Source organism: Crocuta crocuta, unplaced genomic scaffold (assembly GCF_008692635.1).
Source record: "Crocuta crocuta isolate KB4526 unplaced genomic scaffold, BGI_CrCroc_1.0 scaffold273, whole genome shotgun sequence".
Lineage (NCBI taxonomy): Eukaryota > Metazoa > Chordata > Mammalia > Carnivora > Hyaenidae > Crocuta > Crocuta crocuta.
The window spans coordinates 2,646,812-2,674,245 of NW_027529425.1; the positions used below are offsets into that span (position 1 = coordinate 2,646,812).

At 48.0% G+C, this 27,434-nt stretch overlaps 3 protein-coding genes across 7 annotated transcripts in view; 2 read left to right on the forward strand and 1 right to left on the reverse strand.

The window, feature by feature from the left end:
- The first annotated feature begins 203 nt into the window (after positions 1–203).
- Positions 204–8,279, forward strand: AIMP2 (aminoacyl tRNA synthetase complex interacting multifunctional protein 2). The gene is made up of 4 exons (XM_077758726.1): positions 204–461; positions 4,198–4,401; positions 6,771–7,002; positions 7,757–8,279. Exons 1-4 carry the CDS (start codon positions 327–329, stop codon positions 8,143–8,145), a joined length of 960 nt encoding a protein of 319 aa, XP_077614852.1. The 5' UTR covers positions 204–326; the 3' UTR covers positions 8,146–8,279.
- A 735-nt stretch (positions 8,280–9,014) lies between these two features.
- The window catches only part of EIF2AK1 (eukaryotic translation initiation factor 2 alpha kinase 1), a 31,911-nt gene continuing 13,491 nt past the window's right edge, over positions 9,015–27,434 (reverse strand). For 3 of the 4 annotated variants that reach the window (XM_077758721.1, XM_077758724.1, XM_077758723.1), the window contains 9 exons: positions 26,483–26,582; positions 25,647–25,704; positions 25,048–25,369; positions 23,711–23,849; positions 20,397–20,497; positions 14,050–14,164; positions 13,533–13,615; positions 12,205–12,438; positions 9,015–9,299 (listed from right to left, as the gene is read on the reverse strand). In XM_077758721.1, the coding sequence (XP_077614847.1) occupies positions 9,165–9,299; positions 12,205–12,438; positions 13,533–13,615; positions 14,050–14,164; positions 20,397–20,497; positions 23,711–23,849; positions 25,048–25,369; positions 25,647–25,704; positions 26,483–26,582 (1,287 nt within the window). In that variant the 3' untranslated portion in view covers positions 9,015–9,164. The remainder of the gene's footprint in view (positions 9,300–12,204; positions 12,439–13,532; positions 13,616–14,049; positions 14,165–20,396; positions 20,498–23,710; positions 23,850–25,047; positions 25,370–25,646; positions 25,705–26,482; positions 26,583–27,434) is intronic. The other variant, XM_077758722.1, reaches the window with a different exon arrangement.
- ANKRD61 (ankyrin repeat domain 61) lies at positions 15,709–19,624 on the forward strand. Of its 2 annotated transcripts, none has more exons than XM_077758719.1 (3): positions 15,709–15,986; positions 16,868–16,965; positions 18,519–19,624. In XM_077758719.1, the coding sequence occupies exons 1-3, from the start codon at positions 15,771–15,773 to the stop codon at positions 19,462–19,464; spliced, it is 1,260 nt and encodes a 419-aa protein (XP_077614845.1). In that variant the 5' UTR covers positions 15,709–15,770; the 3' UTR covers positions 19,465–19,624. The 2 variants fall into 2 exon arrangements, with proteins under 2 accessions (XP_077614845.1, XP_077614846.1); XM_077758720.1 differs by having other exon boundaries at positions 16,871–16,965.

A 27,434-nucleotide genomic window follows, 5' to 3' on the forward strand; every position in this document is an offset into this window, starting at 1 on the left:
ACTCCAGACAGCCCCCGCCGCCGCAGCCGCCGCCGCTCTCACGGAGGCTCCGCCCCCAGCTGCCCATTGGCCATTTCCGACACTATGCCCCACCCCTTCCGGATGGGAGCGGAGGACGTTTCCCACACCTCCTTCTTGCTGACTGGTTGTGAAAAATGTCGAGACCGTGACGTAAGAGGGCACGGCCCAATTAGACCTTACGGACTACGCTTTCCTGGAAGTCGGCTGCCGGATCAGAAAGGAGGTGGCCGAAGTGCGTCGTCGTCTCGGAAGGTTTCTGAGCGTTCGTGTCCCTCACCTGCCACCTCTGTCCTTTGGCTCCCACGATGCCGATGTACCAGGTAAAGCCCTATCACGAGGGCAGCGGATCTCTCCGCGTAGAGCTTCCCACCTGCATGTACCGGCTCCCCAACGTGCACGGCAGGACCGGCAGCCCCGCGCGGGACTCAGGCCACGTGCAGGTAGGAGTGCGAGTCCCTGCTCTGCCCCGCCCCCACCCGCCCAGTGCGTACAATTTCCATCTCTTTGCAGTGCGCAAGCGCGAAGTTATATTCGCGCGTCTTCCACCTAGTGCGCAGGCGCCGTTGTCTGGGTCAAGGGGTGGTGAGGGTCTGAGGGCCGGGGTCTCCTCCCGCTCCAGCCCTGAGATCCGGTTTGGCTCGGACAAGCCGCAGTGGGCCACGGTGGAGGCCCGGCTTCACGCTCCCGCCAGTTCTCCGTAGCCGCTTTTGTCTTAAAAATTCTCTTGCATTCATTTTTTTTCCCCCGCTTATGGCTGCTTGAGGTTTTTTTGTTACCAAATTTTGTCCTCAGAAAAATGAGGAGCACGAAAATGTTAATTTTGGGGACTCCTAAGGCGAACCCCAGTGTCCCCGCCTCCCAGGTTGACAGACGTTGTCAACACCCCAAGAGCCCGACTTCCGCGGTCAGTACGCCCAACGTCCGAGTCCCCCCCGAGCCGCTGCGTCGCTATCGCGCCGCCTCCTGTAGGCCTGGCTCCCGGGATCGCGGGCAGCGGGGTCTGCAGTGGTGCCCACCCGGCCTGGAGTGTGCACGCACGCACGCACTGGGGGGCTGGGCCGCCTGCACCTGCCCCAGGTGCGCCACCTCCCTAAGCGGCGTGTGCGCCCTGGCCGTGCGCACGGAGCTCCTGGCGCCGGCACCCTCCCCAGAGCTGGAGGGTGGACCGTGGGAGCCTGGTGGCCTTTTAGTTCGGGTTTTCCAGATTTCTAGATCAGTGGAGCGCCATTTCCTGTGGGCTGGCCGTTCTGGGTCTCTTGCAAAGCGTCTGCACAAGCCTTTCGGGGTTTTTTTTGGGGGGGGGAGGGGGTTTGTCTTTTATGGCCTGCCAATAATACACTTCTTAGGTTTCCAACAGGAGGAACTTGCGGTCCATTCTGACTGAAGATGAGTGAACAAGTAACTTTTGTAGTCCGTTCTCCCAGGGAGTGTTAGCCTTCACTGTGTTTTAATAGCCTCTGCCTAGATTGGAAGGCAGGTGGTTGGGTTAGCTGGAAAAGGGCGACACAGCTGTTGTCCCACTAGGGAGCTAGGACAGAAATAGCACCGTGACCCATTGCCCCCTGCTGCACACTGGATAGTCGGAGGGAATGGAAAACAAAGCCCAGACCCAGAGTTGGGAGTGTTACTGTCTCATTTGAGACCAAGTCATTTTTATTATTTATTTATTTATTTATTTGGTGTGCCTCAGACTTTTACCTGTTAACCTCTGAGTTAGAAGCCAGCCAGTCCACTTCTTTAGCACACCACAGCAGTGTAGACAGAATTCGAAATCAAGCATGTCCAAGGTAAACGCGAGCAACACAAAGAATAAACTGCTTCTAAAATAACATGTAGAATGAAATGGATAAACACAACGTGCCAAGTCACAGGCTAATCTGAGCAGGAAAACAAGCCAACAGACCAGCAAACAGTACAGGTAAAGGCAGATCGTGAGCACTTCCTCATTCCTCACCCCAGGATGGCTGAGATCAAGCTGAGTGGGGCGCCCGGTCACCGGCCGTGGTACGCGTGCAGACTTCAGTGTGTTGACTGGCATGACGAACCCAGTAGGTGCTTCTGTGCCCTGGCTGGTCAGGGACACCCTACTGCCACTTGTAGAAATGAGCAAGATTGTGCACACACAGTGCACAAATAAGGCTGGTTAAAAGAAACTGCAAGAGTACTCGAGGACTGTCGTTGAAGAACATAAGGACGTTACACAGTAGTTTCTGTGCCTATCACACATCTTGCATTCAGACTTCTTTCCAGTCAGCACCTAATTACTTAATTGGCACACTGAAGTCTTTTTTTTCTCCACCCGCAAAAGTCAGTTAATCTTACGTTACTTTGCTGTTTGATCCTAAACCAGAGTGGCAGGCTAGGGGAGGTGAGAAAGTGCAGATTCAGCTCTAGGAGAAGAGGGAGGAGTGTCGCAGATAGAGTGAACAGAATAAATAAAAGTCCAGTGGCAGGTGGGGATATGGTGTGTTTTAGGGACCCGGAGGGCAGGATAGGTAAAGTGCAGCGCCAGGGAAAGTGATATGTGAGAGGAAGTAGCCAGAGGACAAGTCATACAAGCTATTTCTTTTTGTTTGTTTGTTTTAATGTTTAATTTTGGGGGGGGGGGCAGTGGACAGAGGTTCCGAAGCAGGCTCCGTGCTGACAGCAGCAAGGCTGGAGCAGGGCTCGAACTCCTGAACTGTGACATCACATTCTGAGCCTGAGTCAGATGCGTAACTGACTGAGCCACCAAGTTGCCCCTAACAAGCTATATCTTAAGGGCTTTGCTTTTTAGGCAAAGAGCCTAAGAGGTTAATATTGAGGTGGGGTGACGGGATCAACATTTGTTTTAATCTCTCTGGCTGCCATCTTAGGGATGGATTGGAAAGGTGACCATAGTGGCCACAAGGTGACCAGTGGAAGCAGGCCAAGCAAAAAGTAATGTCTTGAACTTGGGCAGTGACAGCTGAGGCAAGCTTAGAAGCCAGTGGATTCCAGAAAACGGACAGCACTTGTAGATGAACTGGATCTGTGAGAGGGCAGTGTTATTTATAAGTGTGTGTGTGAGGAAGAAAAGTTCCTTAGAACATCAGGCTTACCAGCTCACAAATACAGCCCTTGTGAGTGCACATTTACAGTCAAGTCAAGGTCACTGCCATATTGACTATTCTGCCTAGTTACAAGCATTTTCTTCTTGCTTAATATACTCCTCTCTCGGCTCAAAATGGGTTATCCATTATGAGAGCTAATGAGTGTAGAAATAGGTTGTACTATATGACTTTATTGAGAGGATTGTTAGTGCTTTTTTTTTTTTTTAACGTTTCTTTATTATCGAGAGATGGAGACACAGAGCATGAGCAGGTGAGGAGCAGAGAAAGGGGGAGACACAGAATATGAAGCAGGCTCCAGGCTCAGAGCCATCAGCACAGAGCCTGATGCCGGCCTCAAACCCACAAACCATGAGTTCATGACCTGAGCCAAAGTCGGATGCTTAACTGACTGAGCCACCCAGGCGCCCTTGTTAGTGCTTAAAGTAAGCCTGTAGAGGTGTGAGATTTATTCCTCAGTAGATGTTACTGGTTACTCACTGTGTCGCAATGACTATACCAGGCAAGAAAAATGCGGCAATTCAGTGAGTGAAGCATGTTTCCCAGAGCGGGAAAACGCTCTGGATGATTCTGAGAGAGTGCCAGTACTGCCTTGAGAGTGATGTGGGGAATTGATCATCTGAATCCACGAACATACCTTTCCAAGCCAAATGACACTTTGTGTTCAGCCTGTTTCTGCTCCATTTTCCCTCCTATTTGTAGAAATTTCTAAGTTACATTCTCATTGCACCCCCCCCTGCCGTTTTGTTTTTGTTTAAGCAAAGTATTTTGAACTTCTCTGCTACTAAGAATAAAGAGCAAGATTTATGTTCATTCATCCTCCTCTGTTCTTCAGTTACCTGAAGTAGGAGTCCTATGATTTCAGAATGGCTTTCAGTCACATTCCATATTTGTTTTAAATCATTTGTGGATCGACTTGTAGGACCTATTGGACTGTGGGGAAAACGAGATGGTTCTGCTTCTTCATTTTGATGTCTTTTTGGGGTGGGGGTGATGAATTCAGGTTACTCAGCAGAAGACAAAAGATCAAATGCAAACGCTGCTGTCCCGTTAGAGGCAATGAACGTGTTGATGTTGGTTGGTTTAGGAAGAGTCCGACCCATCTCTTCGAGCCCTCGAGTCCCGCCAAGATGATATTTTAAAACGTCTGTATGAGTTGAAAGCTGCAGTCGATGGCCTCTCGAAGATGATTCAGACACCAGATGCAGACGTGGATGTAACCAACATAATCCAAGCGGATGAACCCGCTTTCTCGACCAGCGCGTTGGACTTAAACTCGGTGCTTGGAAAGGTAAGTTCACCTGCAGAGCTAAAGAAGTTCTTTACATCCGTGCACTTAGCTGCCCTGAGTGCCGGAAAATTGTGCTTTGATTCAAGTGTTGGTTTTCTAGTTCTCAGAGTTGGGTACAAAGACCATGTTCTTTGTTTCCTCCCCTAAACGATTGTGCCTGTGCACAAAACAAGATTCATGAGCTGTGAGCAAAGCCAGAGCAAAGGGAGAAGAGCTGGGACCATCCTTAGGCAAGGAAAGGAGTCCAGTCACAGCTCCCGCCACTCCAGGCAACGTGTGACGCAGGCCAGAGGTGGCTGTCATTCCACAGCCTCCGAGCCTGGAGAAACAGACCTTAGGTCAGCTCAGCATTTCTTAGGTTCAGCAAATTCGTCCTGACCATGACAGCAGCCCAAACTTCAGAGCGTCGGTTGCCCAGGCACAGCCTCACATGTCAAGCGTCTTTTGCGACATTCAGTTTGCCATCTGAGAATGAAGTTGCATCCACCACCTTTAGTGATCAGTCTGCAGGCTTTAGCTAGTTCAGGTGACAGTTCGATACGCAGAGAAAGGTCTCATTTCAAAGTGGTATTTATTGAGGGTCCAAAGGGTTTGTCCCAAGAAACTCTGCTAATCCCGTCCTCTGGAATCGGTGGTAGAAGTGGAGCTACTGGGGAAGCCCAAACAGGGGGAGGCGGGGGTGCGGCATGTCCCCAGTGACCTTGGAGCCTCTGCACTCAGGTTCTCTCCTCATCCGCTGTGCCTGCCTGCACCAAGGACCCAGAGACCCAGCCAGGCCCGCAGGGAGCCAGTCTGATTGATGAGTGGGTGATCACACCCAGCCGTGCCAGGGTGCTAGGAAGGCTTCCCAGGGCATGCGGTGCTTAATATGGATGCTGCTACCTGACAAGGCAGAGCATCTAGTGCTGCTCTGTTCAGACAGTTGCCACCTGTTCATCACAGGTTGATGTGACAGGCTTTAGTCAGGAGTGGCAGGACTCTTAGGCAGACTGTGACAGGCTGTGTACAGAAAACCAAGGAACTGGCCTCCAGAGTATTATGAGAGTTCATTCATTATAACGTGGGGCACCTAGGTGGCTCACTGGGTTGACAGTGCAACTTTTGAGTTTGGCTCAGGTCATGGGTTCGTGGGTTCAGGCCCTGCTTTGGGCTCTGTGTGCTTTGGGCTGAGTGTGGAGCCTGCTTAAGATTATCTCTGTCCCTATGCCCCTCTCCCGCTTGCACCCACTGTCTCTAAAATAAAAAAAAAAAGGAGGGAGGGGCGCCTGGGTGGCTCAGTTGGTTAAGCTTCTAACTTGATTTTGGCTCAGGTCATGAACTCACAATCATGAGATCGAGCTCCGTTTCAGTCTCCAAGGCACTAGGTGTGGGGCTGCTTGGGATTTCTTCTCCCTGTCTCTGCCCCTCCTGAGTACATGTGCCCATTCTCTCTCTCTCTCAAAAATAAAAATAAAGTGACCGTATAAAGTTTGCATCTAAAAGGGCAGGACATTTTAGCACTCCCGTTAATACCTAGTGTTTTAGACTGCCCACTTGCCATCACCAGTAACATTTGGAGCCAGGGTCCCTTTTTTTTAGGGGACTTGCTATTGACACGTAACCCACATACAAATTGATGTAGAAACTATCCTGTCAGATGGTCTGGTGTTGAAAAGATTTGGTAACATGGAGTAGTTGCGTGTGTGTGTGTGTGTTTAATAACTTAGGAACAAACAGTAGTGTCTTTTTTTTTTTAAATGTATACATATATATTTTTAAATGTTTTATTTATTTCTAGGAGAGAGAAAGACAGCGTGAGCAGGGGAGGGTCAGAGAGAGAGGGAGTCACAGACTCTGAAACAGGCTCCAGGCTCTGAGCTGGCAGTCAGCACAGAGCCCGATGCGGGGCTCGAACCCACGAACCGCAAGATCATGACCTGAGCTGAAGTCGGACGCTTAACCGACTAAGCCACCCAGGCGCCCCAATGTATATTTATTTTGAAAGAGCGCACGCACGAGCAGGATAGGCAGAGAGGGGGAATCCCAAGCAGGCTCTGCACTGATGTGGGACTCAATCCCACCAAATGCAATAGTGTTAGTGATGTCATTGTTAATGTGTCGTTTACTAATTTCACAGTGAGGTTAAACCTTTGTCGGGGACCAGCAGGGCGGAGGTTAAGGGGCTAGAATCGGTTCCCATCCCTGCCCCCTTTCTTACCACGCTGTGGGCCTGGGCAGCTCATCTACCTCCCGGGACTAGCTTCCTTCCCTGTGAGGTGGGAGTCAGGATTCAGTTCAGGAACCCTGGTGAGGCCCTAAGACCAGCACCTGGTACAATCGCATACACTCAAGCTGCTGTTAATGTTGCCGTGTTTGGGTTTCCCCCGCAGGATTATGGGGCGCTGAAAGACATCGTGATCAACGCAAACCCTGCCTCCCCTCCCCTCTCCCTGCTCGTGCTGCACAGGCTGCTGTGTGACCACTACAGGGTCCTTTCCACCGTTCACACGCACTCTGCGGTTAAGAGCGTGCCAGAAAATCTCCTCAGGTGCTTTGGCGACCAGACCAAGAAACAGCCCCGTCACGAGTATCAGCTGGGTTTTACTCTAATTTGGAAGAATGGTAAGCAGAGGGCCCTGGGCTGGGCTCTCACGCTCTGGAAAGAGCCGTGCACCTTGCCTTTCATAAAGGGCCAGGACCATGACGTTCTCTAGCTACTTGCTGTCAGGTCAAATTCTAAGTCTAGGAAGCGTGTCAGGTAGTTGTAGAAAAGGAGCACAGATGAACCTAATGCAAAGATGCCCGCCTTCCTCTAGGAGGTCAGCGTCTCTGACAGAGCCATTTGGGGGACTGACCAGCTGGAGCAGGAGAGAAACGTATTACAGGGACATCGATGTTCTCTTTTCAAATGGCCTGAAAAGGGCAACAGGTTGTCCTTTCTTCAGCATCCCTCTGATGTGTGCCTCTCCTGGTTGCGTTTACGTGGTGGGGGAGGGAATGCTGTTCATCCAGGAGCACCCTCGCTGCCTCAGCAACCCGGAAAGAGCCCTGGGACTCCTGGGACCGGTCCGCAGCCTGCCGATTCTTAGGCACAGGGGTTGGAGTAGATTGGTCTGAGGTCCCTTCTAGCTTGAAAACCATCCTCATCAAATACCAGAAATGCTGACTCCTTTGACAGAGTGTTTACGTTCTTTGCCCATCTCGCTTAAACTCTCTTGAGTAACGCACCTTTTGGAGACAGGCTAAAAACGTGATCTTGAAACCCACCTCCCTCACCACCAGGTCACGACTGGTGAATCCCCTTCCCCGTCATTCCGGCACTTCCTTCCGGAAGCTCCTCTCATCACCATTACATGCTGTTCTTTTCTCCTTTCAGTGCCGAAGACTCAGATGAAGTTCAGCGTCCAAACAATGTGTCCCATCGAAGGAGAAGGGAACATTGCCCGGTTTTTGTTCTCTCTGTTTGGCCAGAAGCAGAATGCTGTGAATTTAACCCTCATAGATAGCTGGGTAGATATAGCGATTTTTCAGCTAAAAGAGGGAAGCAGTAAAGAAAAAGCCGCTGTGTTCCGTTCCATGAACTCTGCTCTTGGGAAGAGCCCCTGGCTGGTCGGGAACGAACTCACTGTGGCAGATGTCGTGCTGTGGTCCGTGCTCCAGCAGACGGGAGGCTGCGGCGGGATGGTGCCAGCCAACGTGCAGAAGTGGATGAGGGCGTGTGAAAACCTGGCCCCTTTCAACACTGCGCTCCGGCTCCTTCAGTGAATTTCAGTGACTGTAAAAGGCTAATAACTTCATGAGTGGTACTGCTTCAGGCCTGTGGGGGTGAAGGACTTGGGCTAAGATCAAAGTCTACTTAGGCCAGCTGTCTAGAATCAATAAAGGCATCGTATAACTTGTGGGTTTCGTTTTATTTAAAATTGGGCAACAGTGTGTAATATGCCAGCACGGCCTCCAGCTACATGGCGCACACTTGAGATGCAGCGATGAACTAATCACAGGGCTGCCTTTGAGGAATGTGCGTTGGTGGGGAGCCAGGTTTTGAGTGACAGAGAGCCCCGTGGGGACAGTGTGGGGAAGAAAACAGGAACATACATCCCAGAGCTAGCGTCAGATCATTCGGAGGCAAGAGGCACAAAGCTCAGAAAGGGCGTGACTTTGGAACAATGCCCAGCTGAAGGTGAAGAGAACAGAAAGGCTGGATGCTGCACACTGTGCTGCTAAGAGGCTGAAGTTGTACCTTAGAGGCAGCAGAGAGCCAGCAGGAGCCTCTGAGCCAGGGAGTGAACTGCTCAGACGTCTTCCTGGTAATTCACTGGCAGCAATGAGGAAGATGGGCAGCAGTCACAACCGGAACAGTCCTGAGAGTGTGTAGGCCTGAGCTTGGGCAGTGATGGGGTAGGCACATACTTAGATCTGTGCAGAATGTTCTAGAGGAGAGCTTAGTGGTCAACAGGCAGAGCTCAAGGGCAGAGAAATGAGCATGGGGTCCAAATCTACTTTCAGAGACTGGAGAGACAATGATTTTAAAAATTAGGAACTCAGGACAGGAGAAGGGAAAGAAAATAGGTTTAGCTTAGAGCAGGCTTTGGTTCAAATGCTGGTTCACGGAAGAATGCCTTAAGGGAAAGCAGTCTGGGGGAACTTTTACAACTTTAATTAAAGTCTTGTACAGGTTCACTAAATACATAGACACCATCCATACACGAATAAAGCCTGAAAATTTACATTCCAGTTGACAAGCTAAAGAATTAGAAGTCCAAGTTCACATTTACAGAGCCTAATTAAGGATGGGGCACACTCCCATCCTTCACTTCATCCTTAGCCCCTTTGTCCTGAGAAAGGAGACTCAGCTGCTTCTTTAGTTCTTCAATTTCTTTTTCTTGCTCTACTATTTTCATCTGTAGAGTGAGGTTAACCTGTAAGGAAAAAATTTTAAGCTCCATTAAAATGGCTCCTCCATTTTAAACATGCAGGCATTCCTCCCTCTGCATGGTTCCGGTGTGCCTGAATTCCGGTTACCGCGGCTAGGGAAGCAGTGCCAGTCACCCAGCTACGTGTTTGAGGGGCAGGTGCCCATTGTCCCATAAGTGCAAATGGCAGCACCTCGGTCCATGATACACGACCAGGGGTCAAGCATCCCTCTGATAGGCTGTCAGTGGTTGGCCACTGCATCAGCACTGGCAACGTGTGTAGCTATCAACCCATGAGACAGTTTTTAAAAATAAATAACTGGGGTCACTTGGTGGCTCAGTCAGTTAAGCATCCAACTTCGACTCGGGTCATGATCTCACACAGTTTGTGGGTTTAAGCCCCGTATCAGGCTCTGCTGTCCTGGAGCCTGCTTCAGATTCTGTGTCTCCCTCTCTGCCCCTCCCCCACTTGCACTCTGCCTCTCTCTAACATAGATAAACATTAATAAAAAAAAATTAAAATCTCTAAAAAATTAAATTGAATGAATGAAATAGGGAACTGGCCAACCAGGGCAGAAGTGCTGCAAGCTAATGAGAAGCCATGATGCTAGAGGGGAAACCAAACTGCACCTAAATGATGTCCGAGAATAAACAGCTGACCACGGGGCTGCTGCTCCTGCCGCCACCAGACAGATAGGGTGCACAGCCACAGGGCCCAGCAAAGAGGACTTAACATAAGTAAGGAAAAGGACAAAGGTGTCCCAGAGAAAGTAACACTGGCACAATTCAGGTGGAAAGAACCCTTGGGAGATACCCTTTCACAACATCGAAAGTGCAAAGGATAGAATATTGGAAGCCGATCGAAACTCAGAAAGGAGGGGCACTTTGGTGGCTCAGTGAGTTAAGCATCCGACTTCGGCTTGGGTCTGATCTCACGGTTCATGAGTTCAAGCCCTGTATCGGGCTCTCTGCTGTCAGCACAGAGCCCACTTCAGAAACACTGTCCCCATTTCCCTCTGCCCCTCGGGCTCCATTCATGTGTGTGTGCTGTCTCTCAAAAATAAACAGTTAAAAAAAGGAGTATACAGTTCACCAAGGTATAGAAAAAAATGCTCATTCCATATCCTAAGTTCTACGACAAGATGAAGGTAGGCACTGTTCATGCCACTCTTGAACGCTTTAATTCTTAATTACAGTGCGCTAAATACTAGTTTTACAACGTTCTTTTCCATGTATATCTGAAACTGACAGTTTTTAATGTTCTGAGAAACATTTTTATTTTATTATTTAAAGAAATTTTTGTAATGCTTATTTGAGAGAGAGAGACCGAGCATGAGCAGGGGAGGGGCAGAAAGCAAGGGAGACACAGAATCTGAAGTAGGCTCCATGCTCTGAGCTGTCAGCACAGAGCCCGACACGGGACTCAAACTTACCATGAGATCATGACTTGAACTAAAGTCGGATGCTTAACAGACTGAGCCCACCAGGTACCGCTCTGAGAAACATTTTTAAAGGTCACAGGACAACTGTTAACTTCCCATTGATAACTAACACCTGCATGGTCTGAGCTCAGCCAGGTCATGTTTACAGTCCATACAACCACGCAACACAAAGACGCCTGTATATACAGATTTTACCTGTATAGGTGAGTGTGGGCGGTTTTATAAAAAATTCCATGAGACAGAGGAGAGTAACTCTAATAGCTGACTTAACTGGGAGTTAGAAAATCCCTTCTATAGGAGAAGATAAATTTCATAACCACATCTGCTAATATCAAAGACTCAGCAAAGTACTACCCTACCTGTGTATTATTCTAGCCAGTGAAATTCAGTTTTACCTGAGAGTTAGTAAGCCTCAAATAGAAAACAGATCAACTCACAAGTTACCACAAATAGTTCCCAGACTAGCGTGCATCAGAGCCGCTTCAGGTGTTTGTTAAGCCCAGACCGCAGCCCCCTCACCCCCCAGACTTCTCTGGGAATAGGGCAGGGCCGCAGAGCGGGCCTGCGAATTGTAGCAGAGTCCTGAGGATCTCGTGCTGCTGGCCTAAGAGCGCACCTTAAGGACCGGAGCAGGGAATGCGGTCCTGCTCCAGCACCATGTGTGCAGATCACTTGGGGGATCTTGTTAAAGGCGGACTCCAACTCGGTGCGTCTGGGGTGGCACCAGGGTCCTGCACACTCTCACAAGCCCTCCGGCGCTGCTGGCCTGAGGACATCTGGAGGAGCAAAACGCCGAGGATCCGTGAATGACGGACGAATGATGTTTCCAGTAGGTGCGGACTAGAGAGCATCCTTGGCTCTGTAAGGTGTCGCTGCCCTGCGGCCATCACAGGACTGACAACCAGCCTCACACACTTGAATGTGGAAGGATCGTAGACGGGCTGAGGCGGTCTCTGCCACCGTCCCTCCACATCCCCCCAAGAATTCCAACTTTTACCCTGTGCCACGTGCTCCTTTTTACTAGTAGGTGTGTTATAATCAATCATATAAAAGGTTGTATATCACAGTTGGAGAAGAAAACGAAAGCCTTCTGACTTAGCAAGATATGGCCGGAAAGCACAGGCTGGAACGACAGCGTCTCCAGGAGACAGTCAGCAGGGGTCACCTCGCTTCCTGGACTACGAAAGTGTGTTACTGGCAACTCTGGGAAGGAGTTGAAATGTCTGGTCTCCACAAGCCTTATTCTAAGCTCAACTGTTCTTCATGAAATCAGATTCACAATGAAAATTCTAATTTAACCCCCTATTTTCCCCAGTATTAAAATATATATACAGGGGCACCAGACGGGGGGCTCAGTCGGTGGAGCGCATGACTCTTCATCTTGAGGGTTGTGAGTTGGAGTCCCACGTTGGGCGTAGAGTTTACTTAGGAAAAAAAAAAGAAATGAAAATATATATATATATACATACATTTCCAGAATTTTGGAAAAGTTCGCTCTGCAGCAGCTGAACCGCAGACGGTCTCTGAGATGCGTTCATTCTAGTTAAGTGCTGGATATACTTGGCTTGTACCGGGCACCTCTTCCTGAGGGATTCGGGTATCTGACCGGTTCTTAAACCTGTGAGAACTTGCACTCGCTCCATTTCTGTTCCAAACGGCTGAAAGAGCTCCAGCAGGACCACACCCAAACTATACATGTCTGACTGGAGAAAGCAGGGAAGGGGATTTAGTGTGAAACTCAAAGGGAGAGTATCAGTTCCATCTCAGCGCAGCATCATCCTTTGTAAAGAAGGACGGTTCATAGATCCCAAGAGGAAGGCGGGCTCACCCCTCCCAGTGGCATGCGTCTGCCACCTACAAGCCATGGCCCTGAGGGAGAGGTGACCGGCACGGCCCCAATCCCTATCTCTGAGAAAGGGGCACCCATGGGCATAAAGGATGGACGGCTAGGCGAGAGGCAGGGATAACCCCCAGCGCCCACAGTCACTACTGAACGAGCGACTCCACCACTTCCCTGAAAATCCAGGCCTGGTGCGGCTGGAGCGAGAGGTGTGAGCTGCACGTGCCGGAGCCAGCCACAGGGGTCACGGTGTCCCTGCGGCCTGCTCCGGTGTCCCCCCTCTGCCTCCACACATAGTTTAAGCATTCAGGTGAAGTTTAACAAGCTGCATAAAATGTGTGTTACTTTGCCTAACAGTTCTTCTGGAGGTCTTTACCAGAGAGGATTTTAGGAACAGCCACTAAAAAGCTGAATGATTCATCAAAAGGAAGAAAATTTATTGGGCTGTTATTTTGAGAAATTGGTTTACTTTGACATTCCTTCAAGGAACAGAATGGATTAAAACTCCTCAGCATCTTCATTCTACTTCAAAGGGAATCAAGAGCCACACTTCCCTGTAGCGGTTATTTAGCATTTTTTTTTTTTATTTATTTTTTTTTAATATTTTATGGTCTTAGCATTTTTTTGAGAATACAGAAGGCAGGCTAACTCAGGCTTCTATGAATTCTAGCTTCCTGAGGTAAACAGTGACGTTCTCAAGGGAAAGCTCTTTTCAAAAATAATTTATGACACCCACGGATTTACCGGCGGTAAAGGAGACTAAAAATCAGTGCCGTCAAAACTCCACTACAAAGCGAAGCTTCCTGTTTCGGGGGTTTGATGTAACAGACAACCTACCCTGCTCCATTATCCCCCCAAGCCCCTCGACGCGAGAGCGTCCACCGCCTTTATATGTGCTTCTGTCACTAATGACTGCAGACTCCGTCCAACTGAAGGGAGAGAGGCAGCGCATACTACCTTGGCATCATACTCGGATCCTTCCAGCTGCTCAGGGGAAGCGTACAGACAGGTACCCACTCTGGAAGTGTGCATGGGCATTCCTGCAATTGGAAAAGCCAGATAGTAAACACTGCAGAGTTCACACTATCTACACTACAGAAAGGGACTCTGAGTAGGGCACTGAGGGAATGATATTTGCTTTACATTCTTAGCTTACTTTTGCTATAGTAAGTCTTTGTGATTCTCCCTAAGCGCAGGGGCGCCTGAGGGGCTCAGTGGGGGAAGCCTCCGACTTTGGCCCAGGTCTGATCTCCTGGTTCATGAGTTCGAGCTCTCTGTCAGGCTCTGTGCCGACAGCTGGGAGCCTGGAGCCTGCTGCGGATTCTCTGTCTCCCTCCCTCTCTGCCCCTCCCCCGCTCATGCTCTGTGCCTCTCTCAAACTATACCATTTTTAAAAATATCGTCAAGTGCCATCATGCCTCTTTTTTCCTTATTGCCAAGAAAAAAAAAAAGAACACAACCAAAATAAACTTACTCTTCCCATCTCTATCGATCCAGTCTGCGTTCTTCTGTATGATGTTCGTGCAGGCCAGACCAAAGTCGCCTATTTTTACTTGCTGATCAGCGCCATGAAGAAAAATATTTCTGGGCTGTAAACAAACAGAACAACTCCTTGGTGTTCTTAAAACAAATGGTAAAAATGCAAAGATGTTAAGAGCTTTCAACTCAGGAGCAAGGAGCCCCTGAAAAATGAAAAATTAGACCAGTGGTTCTAAAACTCAGCTGCACATCAGAAGTACCAGGGGAGGTTTAAAAACAAAAAATCCCAAGGTCCAAGCCATTCCACAGACCAATAAAATCAGAATTCTTGGGCGTGGACACAGGCAGCAGTATGATTTTAAAGTCTCCATGTTGGGGCCTCAGTGGCTCACCTGGTTAAGTGACTGACTCTTGCTTTCAGCTCAGGTCATGATCTCATGGTTTGTGATTTTCAGCCCCACACTGGGCTCCAGGCTGGCAGCACAGAGTCTGCTTGGGATTCTCGCTCTCTGCCCCCTCCCCCTCCCCACACCCCCCCATGCACACGTGCTCTCTCAAAACAAATAAACTTTAAAGAAATGATAATAAAAGTCCCCATGTTACTCCAAGTTTGAGAACCAGTAACGCAGAGCACACTTTGTTCACAGGTGGTCCTAAGCCCTGACTGGATGTCAGAATTCCCTGAGAGCTTTTAAAACCTACGGTCTTCTCTAAAAAGTCAAAGACTGACTTGTGTTAAGTTTATTTATTTTGAGAGAGAAGGAGAAAGAGCAAGCAGGGGAGGGAGAGAGGGAAAGGGAGAGGGAGAGGGTGAGAGGGAGGGAGGGGGAGAGAGGGAGAGGGAGAGGGAGAGAGAGAGAGAGAGAGAGAGAGAGAGAGAGAGAGAGAGAGAGAGAATCCCAAGCATGCTCTGCGCTGTCAGCACTGAGCCCCATGCAGAGCTCAAACTCACAAACTGTGAGGTTATGACATGAGCTGAAACCAGGAGTCAGACGCTTAACCAACTGAGCCACCCAGGTGCCTCTGATGTCTTTTTCTAATGAGAAAATTTTGATATTTTTTAAACCTCCCAGATGATTCTTTTATGTTAGCCAGGGCTAGAGGTGACAAGGTCATGCTGTGAAGGTGTGCACTCAGCTCTATTCAAGCATCCAGTGCAGACCCAAAGCTGCTCCCAATGGAGCTAGTCCTGTGCCAGCAGAGACCTGCGCCCACACTGGGGGGAGGAGGCCTTCTACTCAAAACGAAAGTATATTTAGGTTAAAGTTGGCTTTTCCTACTTTAAATGTAATAATTTTATTTCCATGTGTAAATTCCTATTTTAGCTTTGTTAGTTTTTGTTTTGTTTTGTTTTTAACTATTGCTGAATGGAGAATAGCACAGAAATGATCTTATGCACAAGATGATAATTTGGGAATGTTTCTGTGACTGAATGAAGTCCCCAAAACCATGTTTCTATATGGCACTGTATGACCTAAGCACAGAGCTTTAAAAAGGTGGCTCTTAAAAAATAAATAAATAAATAAATAAAATTAAATAAAAATAAAAAGGTGGCTCTGATAGAAAAATGAACCCGGTTCACAGATACAAGCCTCCACAGTTCTTGAACAGTTCTAGAACGGAACCGAAAGGATCATAATGAGACTGAAACAGACCAATTCTGTCACAAGTGTCCCCTGAATTTCCAGCAAGTCCCCACTCTTTGAAATTTTGCCCATGGGAAACATAACCAAGGGAGGCAGCAGGGAGCTGGAGGCCGACGAGGCCACAGCCCTGGAGGAAGGCCCGGCTGCGGCCCTGCAAACCAGGCTCTACGAGGCCATCATGAGGGAGGACTGCGCGGCCATCCGGGTGCTCCTGAGAAGCCACCCTGTCAACCAGCCCATTCCCATTCCGGCCAACTCCACCAGCTACCGACTCCTTCTGAACCAGGTACCCCCCTTTCCTGCTCAGTCACCCGTAGGGAAAAGACGCGCTTCCTCGGAAGGCCCGCCGCCTCACCCTGTAGGCTCTTCGAGGCCCCACCACGCCCACGGCCCACGGGTCATCCCCAGCGCACTGCACAGCCCCCCTCCAGTTACCACACACACACGGACATGCGGAAGGACTAGAACGCTCTGGCTGGCAGAACATTCACGTCATTCTCTCAAATACGCTGATTACAGCTGTGTGAAGGGATTATTTCTCCCCCTTTTTACATGCGCTTTACCATTTTCTAAACTTTTATAGAATTATTACCATTTTAATTATTTTTTTCAAAAGTCACCCCTCCCCTACCCCGCCTTCTTCCCTCATCCTGCAGTCGCGCTGGAAAGCCGCCACTTACACATACATGCATTTTAAGAACTGGCATAAGCACCTTTGCTAGTCACAGAACACACCTGTGTCATCTCAGACCCCGGAAATGCGGGTGCTACTACTGAGCCTATGACTTCGGCAAAGTCGTACAAAACACAAAACCTTACTTGTCAATCGCCCTGCAGGTTAAATTTAAGGACTAAGTGACTTAGTAGCAATTACCGCTAACTTTCCCCTCAGAGCTCCCCACAAGAATCACTTTCCAAAGCTTTCAGTAAGTGATTTCTGTTGCCTTGGTAATTTGCATTTATGTAAAACACAGGTCTTATAATATGAAACTCACTGGTTTGGGGTCATTTCAAAGGGTCAAAAGGAAAGGAAAATTTTCATGCACATATCAGAAAAAATACCGAGCTGAGATACTAAATACACGCACTTCCTCTGATAAGCTGACACAAGGGCCGCTTCTCCCCGCACAGGGCTGCTCATAACGTATTTCGGTTTCTCCCTCGAAGCAGACCCAGTCCATCATCCCCATTCACCTGGCTGCCGAGTACCGCAAGGCGCAGAGTTTGCTCTGCTTGCTAGAACACGGCGCTGACCCCGAAGTAAGGTAACTCAATGGGGACCATTTCTCCGTGAGGATACGCCTGAGTTAGGTGGTACCCTGCCCGGTCACGTCCAGACTCACCCATCCCTGGGGGGTTACGGACTACAAATACTAGGTCGCGAATGAACCATTTTCCTTACTGACTAAATGAGAGCCTCTCAAAACCTGGCAGAAACAGAGGCAGGCACAGCAGCCGGCCCGCTGAGAGCATCCTGAGAAGCGCTCAGCAGTGATGCCGCGGAAAAGGCATTCAGTCCTGGTCATAGCCCTCATGGAGTTTAAAACCCTAAGCTAGGTGTGGAAAATAAGTAAACAGAAAGAGACAATGGATTGTCTTTCCATCTCCCACCCCTAGAAAGTGTACTTCATGAAAGAGAAATGTGTGTCGCTCACCAATACGTCTTCACCATGTAGCCCAATGCCTGGCACTAAGCGCCCGATAAATACTGTCTAGTGAAGGAACAACTTCTTGGCCCCGTAATATTACAGGAAAGCGAAGCCCCCGATCCTCACCACTCTCCAGTAGAGCCTCCCAACCTGTCTGGCTCCCACCCTCATCCCTGCACACCCCTGCTCAGCACTGAAGACCCTCAAGCATTCCTTCCAAGACTGGACGCCACCAATGCGCCCCCTCCTCCACAGCGGCCCCTGGGTGTACCCTTTCTGACCACAGGCCGCCCCATGGGCCCTCATACCCCTTAGAACTTCGCCCACGTGCAATCCCGGTCTGGTTACCTAAACATGTTTAACGTCTTTCATGCTAGACTGTCAGCCCCGCCAGGGCAGGGACTGTGCTGTTTTACCTTATCCCTCCCTACCTGGGCCTGACGCTACACAGATGTGCGTGAACTGAAAATCATTTCCCAATTTCAGCAGAGCAGTCGGATGTTTGTAATAAACCTTCCCTTTTCTCTGCCACGTAAATCAAGTTGGGAGGCAACCCAGAGAGATTTCAGCAGAGCGGTGCATGAGGGCTGTTGTAAAACCCTCGCTGCACCTAAGGTGGGGTGGGGGAGTGAGGACAAACTGGCTTCACTCACTGGGGACTGTGGGTCTCCAGATTCGACCCTGTCTTCCATTCCACCTACTCATGTGTGGGGAGCAGATGCAGGGGAGCAGATGCAGGGCCGCTAAGAACCACATCGGCAGGCCTTCTGGCCTGTTTTGGCTCGACTCTGCCGTAAGAGCAGGCCACACCCAGGCCCACAGCACTCTCGCGAGTGGCTGCTAAACCACAGCACCGTGGGAAGTGCTGGGGCACAGGATTAACTAACATGGAGCCTTGAAGAGGCCACAGTCCCAGTAGGGGTAACAAAACTGAAACTGCTGTAGGAAGCCAGGCCCCTCTATGCCGTGGCACACACCACCCTGTCCCCCCAAAAATGCTGTGATATCCCGAGAAGCTCAAAGGCCTTGCAGATTTCCAAACAGTTCTCCAGAGTAGTTGAGGGGAATTACTTCAAATAGACACTCCCTTCTTGAGCACTAATGTCTTGTGTAGAGACAGTGTAGATATTCGTGGATACAGTGTAATCTGTGATGAATAACTATTTTAGGGACACAAGAGGCCTTACCACACTTCACCTGATGCTACTACACTGGCCCATCATTTCCACCACGTGGACAAAACCCGGGAACAGAATACAAAAGATCCTGACAGACATTCAGAATAACGCTGTAACGTGTCTCCGCATTTTGTGCGAACACGGAGCCCAAGTCAACACTCGGGTAGACAACAGCAACAAACACTCCCCCCTGCACCTGGCCATAACCTACGGGACCTATCCAGTGCTCTCCATCTTAGCCCAGAATGGTGCCCACGTCAATGCCATTAATGAATCCAGCATGACACCCCTTCACATGGCTGCAGACACACTGAACAAGGAGATGATGGAAACTCTGATTGCCTGCGGAGCAAACGTGAACTGTGCCGTCTCTTCCACCGGGAATACGGCCCTTAAGCTGGCAGTGTGCACAGCATCGAGCAAAGCAGGCCGAATGCTGGCCGCGGGTGTGAACTGCATCCGTTTGCTGCTGACCCATGGAGCCCAAGTAAATGCCCAGGATCACGAAGGTCAGACAGCTATCCATGAGGCGTGTTTTGGAGGCAGAGAGGCAATTATCAGTCTCTTGCTTGAATCTGAAGCAAATGTTAATCTACTAACGAGGAACGGGGAGTCTCCCATCTACATGTACCTTCAGCGTAGTTCCAACGTAAGGGACACGGCCCTTCTGGCCAGGATCCTTGATCGCTCTTATCCCTTGAGGCTGACCAATAACCAAGGAATTCTACCTGCAGGAATCATGCTACCGGAATTCTACCTCTTAAGGGAAAACCTAATAAAGCTCTCTCAAAAACCCTTATCCCTGGAGGACATCTGTAAAAGGAACATCAGGAATATTTATGGTGAAAAATACAAACGGCACTTGAAGCAACTTCTCCCCGCAAAGATGTGGAATTCTGTATATGGCTATCATGACTTAGCTTACCTCCTGAAATAGGACCCCAAGGTGGCAGGGCCACAGAATCTGAGTAACTCACCATGCAGTTTCTGGCTAAGACACATGCCCAGAAAACACTGAAACCCTCAGCTTGTACATCCCGAATGTACAAACCATTTGGTTCTTTTTTCAAAAAATAAACTTTTTTCAAAAAATAAAATGATTTGCACATTAACTTTTTTGTTCCCAAAATATTTAAATTTTTTTTAATGTTTATTTATTTTTGAGAGACAGACAGAGTGTGAGAGGGGGAGGAACAGAGAGGGAGGGAGACACAGAATCCGAAGCAGACTCCAAGCTCTGAGCTGTCAGCCCAGAGCCCGATGCGGGGCTCAAACTCATGAACTGTGAGATAGCGACCTGAGCCAAAACCAGATGCTTACCCGACTGAGCCACCCAGGGGTGCCCCTCCCAAATACTCCTTTAAATACATTTTCCACAATTTAACTTTTTGTTCAAAAGTAAGCTACTTAAAACTCTTATGCCAAAGAAGTAAATGTATTTTCTTGATAGCCTGTTGTGATTAAAAATTAGAATAAGCATAGATTTTTTAAAGAGCAGAAAAAAATTGGCCATATTACGTTCCCTTGGAGATATACAATCATAGAAACAGACATCAATCACCTCTAAGGATCCAATAACATATGAGGATTTTTGTCTGCATTAAATACATTTAACGTCATCAATTATATTAGTGCTCAGCACACTCACTACCTGGAAAAACAGTACTAATCCTCCAGGGAGAATTCTCAAATGCCCAAAGATCAGTGCCTTTAAATTCAATCTAAAGTTCCAGGCCTATGGGACAATGATTTACATAAAAACAATGATAACCCTCTAAGATACATAATTTCATCTAATTCAATGAGCCAATGCCACATCCTCCCTGATACCTCCCTGCTACTGCTGCTTTTGACGGCTTCCCCACTTACCTTCAGATCTCGGTGTACAATTCCCATGTTGTGTATGTAAAATACACCTTCCACCAATTCTTGAAAAATTTTTGTTGCAACGCTGGCCATAACATAAGGACCTTCAAGTAAAAAAGGAAGTTTTATTTCTCTGATTGTCCTTTTACTCACCACATTAATATCTCAAGGTTATGTAGTTCTAAATACATTAACATCATTCAGATTTTCAATGAAATCAACACTCCAAAATGGTTAGAAATTAGAAGGGTTCCTCAGGTTGCAAAGAAACCATCACAAACCAGCACCTTAGTGAATGGACTTGGTGTCACTAATTTCACTCAGAGCCCCTATATTAATTATCTCGAAAACCATCCTCAGGCAGCAGGTGGCTACAGTAAATTAAGTTTAAATCTTCTTCGACCCCTGACAGCTAACAAATCTCGTGTCCTAAACCCACTGCGGTTTAGAGACACGGTTAAAAATAACGGAATAAAAAACTGATAAATCAGGGCAGCTCAAGGAGTGAGCTTCCATTATGTGGACATTTGGAATGCTGCAGTTTCGAAAAATGACTGACAAATGAAAGACAAAGTATACGGAAAAGTAAATAATTTAATTCATCTATTACCATGATGATATAACGCCTGACTTTAGAGAGCGGAAAAGTTCTGTAGAACTAAAACAAACTGATAAAGACGAAAATCCTGGAGTCTCCCAGCTAAGCTATTTTGGTGAATATCATAATGAGAACTTAATAGTTTTTCTCTTGTCGGCCATTGTAAACCTTAAACAGACTTTCCCTTCAAGCACAGTATGAGACATGCTCCCTTCTCCTGGATGAGGCCACCGTGTTACGAAGCTCACCTCNTGTGTAAACACAACGGTACCACTCACAAGCACCTCTACTACCACTCCCCCGCACACCGAGGCCCCGGCCTCCTGTCCACAGAGATGAAGGACGGCTTTGTGACTTTCACAGCCTTTCGGGACAACTGCCTTCCTTGGGTCTATGGGTAAGAGGTGCTCATCTCGGGCCCCGGCTACAGGCTCGGTGCCACACACGGGCCTGGTCCGGGGAGAACACTCTCCGTCCCTCAGCACTGCACCCCTCACACCAGTTGCTTCAATCCTCACACCCGATCAGATGGGAGGATCCACATTTCACAGGGGAGGAAAGAGCAGGCGGAGAGCAGCTCCCCGACTTGACACCTTAGAGCCAGTGAGTGCTAGCGGCAGGATGCAAACCGGGGTGTGCCACTTCTGGACTGGTGGGGAAGGACTGGTATAAAACTACACAAAGGAAAGCACATGGTGCTAGAGTACTACAAAGTGAAACCTTTTTATTTTGAAGTATTTTTACAAGAAAACTATGTGTCACGCTAGTGAAATCCTACATGTCATGCCCTCAGTTTCACCGGCTCACTGTCCTGGATGGCGGGCACTGGAGTCACCCCACACATACTCATGAGCGACTCGTGACCTGTTTTCCAAACGGAAGTTTAAGGATCAACAACTCTCTTGTGAAGGCATCCACGTAGAGCACTCCAGTGCCTGTGCAGCCGCAGACACAACTCTACGGGGCACTGGAAACACCCCGCCCACTACTTGCCACGACTAAACTGAGCAAGGTGTGCCAGGTCCCAACTATGTGGCAAACCAAAGAAGAAGAAATGGGGATAATCGAGGGGATGCTTGAGGGAGGCGTTCTGTTTCTGCCTCCACTGAAAGCTAACCTAAGATTCTGGGTGGGTTAAGTGAGCAGCATGTTACACCAAATATAGGGTGACAGTGTCATTAGGATTGAACAGCAAATGATTAATACCCAATATTTAGCAGAGGCTTTCCTTAAAATCTGGTCACTTGCATCCCCAATTTTGGTGACAGAATACAGTGATTTTCAACTCTGGCGACACAATACAATCAACAAGAGAATTTTCAAAAAAAATACCAAAGGCCAAACCCTATCCCAGTATCAGTTATATAGAAATTACTGGTGCAGTCTCAGACAACATCCTTTTTTAACAAAAATAGACTTTACTTGTGAGGACCATCTTAGATCTAGAGAAATGGGGATGACAGTACAGTCCCACTCACCCACATGCAGCGCCCCGTTATTAACACCTGCATTAATACGGTGCACTGGTCACAATTAATGCACCAACACTGGCACAAGTCCACAACCTAGTCAGACTTCCCTAGTTCTTATTGAACGTCTTTTCTCTGTTCTAATGTTTTGTTTTGTTAATGTTTTTTTTAATTTCTGAGAGAGACAGACAGACAGATAGCATGAGCAGGGGCAGGTCAGAGGGAGAGGGAGATACAGAATCTAAAACAGGCTCCAGGCTCTGAGCTGGCAGTCAGCACAGAGCCCGACGCGGGGCTCGAACCCACGAACTGTGAGATCGTGACCTGAGCCGAAGTCGGACGCTTAACCAACTGAGCCACCCAGGCACCCCTTTGTTCTATAACTCCACTCAGGACACCATATTACACTTAGCTGTCAGGTCTCACGAGGCTCCTCAGATCTGCTACAGCTCCTGAGGCTTTTCCTATTTATGAGGACCATGACAGTTCTGCAAAGTACAAAGACACTGCGTAGAACATTCCAGATAGAGATTTGTCTGATGCTTTCTTATAACCAGACTGGCATCATGGATTTGGGGGAGAAAGACTCCAAACACGCAACGCCCCTCTCATCACCCTTCTCAAGGGCACACACTCTGAACAGGAGTTTTTACTTCTGACGCTGACTTTGAACACCACTCAAAGTCACGTTGGTCAGCTTTCTCCAGCACAGTTATACTTTCTCATCAACAGCATCTTTTTGAAAGCTCCCTAGAGGATTCGAATGTGCGGCACAAGTTGAGAACCACTGTGACAGTAACTTTTAAAGTTATTAACCCAACAGAGTATTTCTAGAGGGTATCTAACTACAGAGGAAGCAAGGGGACCTGGAACTTAAAAGAGACCAACTTTTCACCATCTACCCTTCTATAAGCATTTCTCTAAGTGGTGTAATTTTGCAAGAGTATCACGTCACATTTTGAAAAAGAAAACAAACATTTAAATTTCTTCCTTGGAAAAAATTATAAAGACCTTTTCTGCCCCAAACCATTAAGCTGAACTCTAGTATATTACTGCTCAGGTGTCAACAAACTATGTCTCTCTATATAGGCCTCCATTCTTGAAAAATGTTGACATAAGCACCATTGCTTCTTTGTGTTAAAAAGGTGATGCTTCCCCCCTAAAGCACCTGGAGGGAGTCCCTGTACCAGAAGACCCGCCCAGTGTCTTCACTTCCCAGCTCAGCATTTGCAGCTATGTACAGTACTCACAGGCAGACTCATCCACGAACTCCCGGCCCCGCTGGTTTCTCTCGACTATCCAGTCCCACAGCGAGCGCTCACACAGCTGCATCTGGATGTGCAGCATCAGGTGGTACTGCACCTGGGGGGCGACATGGCTGGCTCCCACCTGTGCACAATTTGCTCACGTCATTTAGTCTAACGGATACTCACCTGCCTCCTCTAGGCCAAGCACTGGGCTAAATCCTCAGGAAAGAGGGGACAGGTGCATGTCTGCCCAAGAAGCCCCAGAGTCTAGTGAAGGAGACAGAGAAATAAAGGAATACCGCAAACGGAGTGTCATAACCCAAGGGGGCTGAGGTAGGCCCAGCTGCAGAAGGGCAGTGGCTCCTGAATGGGACACAGAGGCATGGGGGCGGAAGCTATTTGGTCTGCTCACGACACAAAGTTTCTAAAGCTAAGACACCGGGTCAAAGAATGGCGGTGTAGTATTCTATTCTCCGAACACCTCAACATATACGCACTGTGGTGGCTTCACTGTGTCCATAAGTAACTTGTCTGAGAAAAAGGTAAGCAAAAATTAAGCTTGCTAGAGCCTGTTTGTTTAGGGGCCGAGGAAAATTCCTCAAATGTAATACAAGGAAATGAAATGGTTTCTATGAACAGTCCCTCAAACTCAACTCCTTTGTATTCAGGAGAATCTCATCAAAGTTTTGTGTTTTGTGGAAAGCACATGCACAGTCACATATTCCTGGGCAACGAGAGCTCACTGTGTGTGTGTATGTACAGACGGCATACAGCTCTGTGATTCCAGCATGTGAGATTACATGCAGACGCTGTTAATGTTTCAGGTTTGTCTGTTTTCTAACACTAATACTCAAGAGCGTGTGGGCGAGAGCATGTAGGCATCTCACCAACATATTAGCGTGACCCTCAATGAGAGTGTCCCGTAAACAGACTTGGTCTCTCTCTCCTCTTTCCTAAAGTCCTGTTCCAAAATATAGAAAATCTTTATGTGTAAACATACATGTACAGCATGATGCTAACATGCAACAGAAACCGTGCAAACAATACTTCCAGCCCCGGGGGGGGCAGGGGGGGCACAAATGAGAACACCTAGAGAAGGCCAGAAAGGGATTAGTAGGAGCCAACAAAACAGAGAAGACCCAAAACGAGGGCCACAGGCCAGGAGGGGAGAGGCTGACCAAGGCAAAAGAAAAGCAACAGGAGAGGCAGGCGAGGCGGGCAGTCAGTAGGGGAGGGGTGCCGGGGAGGGGGCAGCAGGAGGCCACAGCTGCTCACAGTCCTCGAAACAGTTGCTATGGGTGAGCATCAAAGCGTCGGTAGGTTCTGGGAAAGTTACCTACCTCTGTCTGTCCCAACAAACTTAAGTTTTCAGAAGACTCCTCCGTGGATGTGAAATTCTCTTCTAAGTCGGAATGATGCCTAAGTGGCAGCTGATGTTCCACAATCGATGTGGAAGGCAAATCAGCCAAACCATTTCCCTGGAGCAAACCGGATGAGTCCAATTCACTGGCATCTCTTGTAACCACGCTGGTTGCATAATTCACCAATCTGTTATTCTGATTTTCAATGCCATTTTCTCCTAAGGACTTTTCTTTCTCTGACGTGAACTCCGCAAAGATAATGGATGAGCTGTTACTTTCGTCATTGTTAACAGACTGATTTCTAGAAGGAAAAAAATAACCACTAAAGCTACAAACCAATGTAAAAAAGAGATCAAGAGTAACTCAGCTGTCTCCTCAAGCCCCCAGAATCTTAACTGGTAAACTCCTGAAGCAAACGGCATCAAATCTCTCTAGCAGCAACACTAACTGAAAACACCGACAATAAATGGCTAGGAGGAGGAAACAATTTAACATTTGTACTGAAAATGGGCAAACCAACAAAGACAACCCAATGCAGGTTATACCTAACCTGTCAAACCAAACAGCAGTCCACATACCTGTGGTCCTCTTCGTTGGAGATCACTTCCAGAGATGGCAACTGAATGGATATTCTATCTGCCAAACAAAAACAAAAACAGATCTTCAAGCGGCCCAGCTTTTTAAGTCATAGTCAAAGGCAGAGCTAAAATGACACCAAATGAGGGGCACCTGGGAGGCTCAGTCAGTTGAGCGTTCGACTTCGGCTCAGATCATGATCTCCTGGTTCATGAGTTCAAGCCCTGTATCAGGCTCTGTGCCAATAGCTCAGAGCCTAGAACCTGCTTGAAATTCTGTGTCTTCCTCTCTCTCTGCCCCTCCCCCACTCGTCCTCTGTCTCACTCTGTCTCTCAAAAACAAAATAACATTAAAAACAACTTTTTAAATAAAATAACACCAAATGAGACCACAAGTCTAAAAATGTTAATGCTTTCTGGCAAAATACAACAAGCTTATTCAAATGCCTGGCAAATTTTAGGAACTATAAAAACAGCCGTTCAGCTATGCCCAGAGTGTGGGCAGGGAGCCAACTTTGTGCAGAAGACCTGAGAGTAGCTCCCATTGGTCCTGTGGGCCTTACAGGGCTCACCACAGCTACAGGGCTCTGTGGCTACGGTGCGAAAGCGGCCACAGACGATACACAAATGGATGAGGTCTGTGACCTAACCAACTTTGCTTACTGATGTGAAATCTGAATTTCAGGTAACTTTCACAAAACACCCTTCTTTTGATTCCTTTTAAACTACTTAAAAATGTTAAGAAAACACTTTCCGCTTGTGGGATGCACAAAAAGGGGGGGGGGGCGCAAGGGCTGCGGTTTTCCAGCCCTTCGGCGACATCATCTGCAGCTGCTTACCTTGTTTGTGGGCCACATGAACATGTTCTATCCAAGCAGTGTGGTAGCCCACGATGCTAGGATGCTGAAGGCCGGCCAGGACCTTCACTTCCCGCAGCACCTACAGAGGGAACACTTACATCCGGCATTCACGCACCACTGGTTAAATGTCCATGATACCAAAATACCACTTGTTTCAACAAACTGAGGACTGATGGGTGTGGGGGGGAGGGGAAGTGGGGTGATGGGCATGGAGGAGGACACTTGTGGGGATGAGCACTGGCTGTTATATGGAAACCAACTTGACAATAAACTATTAAAAAAAAAATACCACTTGTTTCAGAGCAAAACAATAAAAATCCATCTGAACAAGGAACCTAAACTATGTTAAGATAATCATAATATTATTGAGACAAATGGAATTGTTATAGCGACAAAGGAATATACACATACCTAGTGCTTTATTATTTAAATAGTCCATTTATATTCATTCTTGCATTTTACTCCTACCAGTAAGTCCAGTGCTCGCTTCAGCAGCACATATACTAGGAAGTCCAGTCCCTGAAGGTAAATAAAACTATTGCTGTCACCACTATGTCAAGGACAGGTGACAGAAGGGGCTTAGAGGACTAGGTCATTTGCCCAGGACCATACAACATGTCAGGGGGAAGACCAGAACCTGTGAGCTCATAACTTCATAACAAGCTATACTGTGTATGAATAATTTCCTTTAAAAATTAATGTCCCCAGCAACAATCCTGAAATGTGGTCAGTGAGGAGTGACCATAAAAAATTATGTCAGGGGCACCTGGGTGGCTCAGTCGGTTGAGAGTTCAACTCCTGGTTTCAGCTCAGGTCACAGTCTCACAGTTGGTGACATCAAGCTCTACATCGGGCTCCACAATGACAATACAGAGCCTGCCTGGAACTCTCTCACTCTCTCTCTCTCTCTCTCTCTCACCCTTTCTCTGCC

Bases quoted from the DNA above. Each gene is read 5' to 3' on its own strand.
- AIMP2 (XM_077758726.1), top strand. From the start codon at position 327: ATGCCGATGTACCAGGTAAAGCCCTATCACGAGGGCAGCGGATCTCTC. The intron at 462-4,197 runs GTAGGAGTGCGA...TGGTTGGTTTAG, and splicing joins GGGACTCAGGCCACGTGCAG to GAAGAGTCCGACCCATCTCT. The intron at 4,402-6,770 runs GTAAGTTCACCT...TTTCCCCCGCAG, and splicing joins TAAACTCGGTGCTTGGAAAG to GATTATGGGGCGCTGAAAGA.
- ANKRD61 (XM_077758719.1), top strand. From the start codon at position 15,771: ATGGGAAACATAACCAAGGGAGGCAGCAGGGAGCTGGAGGCCGACGAG. The intron at 15,987-16,867 runs GTACCCCCCTTT...TCTCCCTCGAAG, and splicing joins ACCGACTCCTTCTGAACCAG to CAGACCCAGTCCATCATCCC. The intron at 16,966-18,518 runs GTAACTCAATGG...TAACTATTTTAG, and splicing joins GGCGCTGACCCCGAAGTAAG to GGACACAAGAGGCCTTACCA.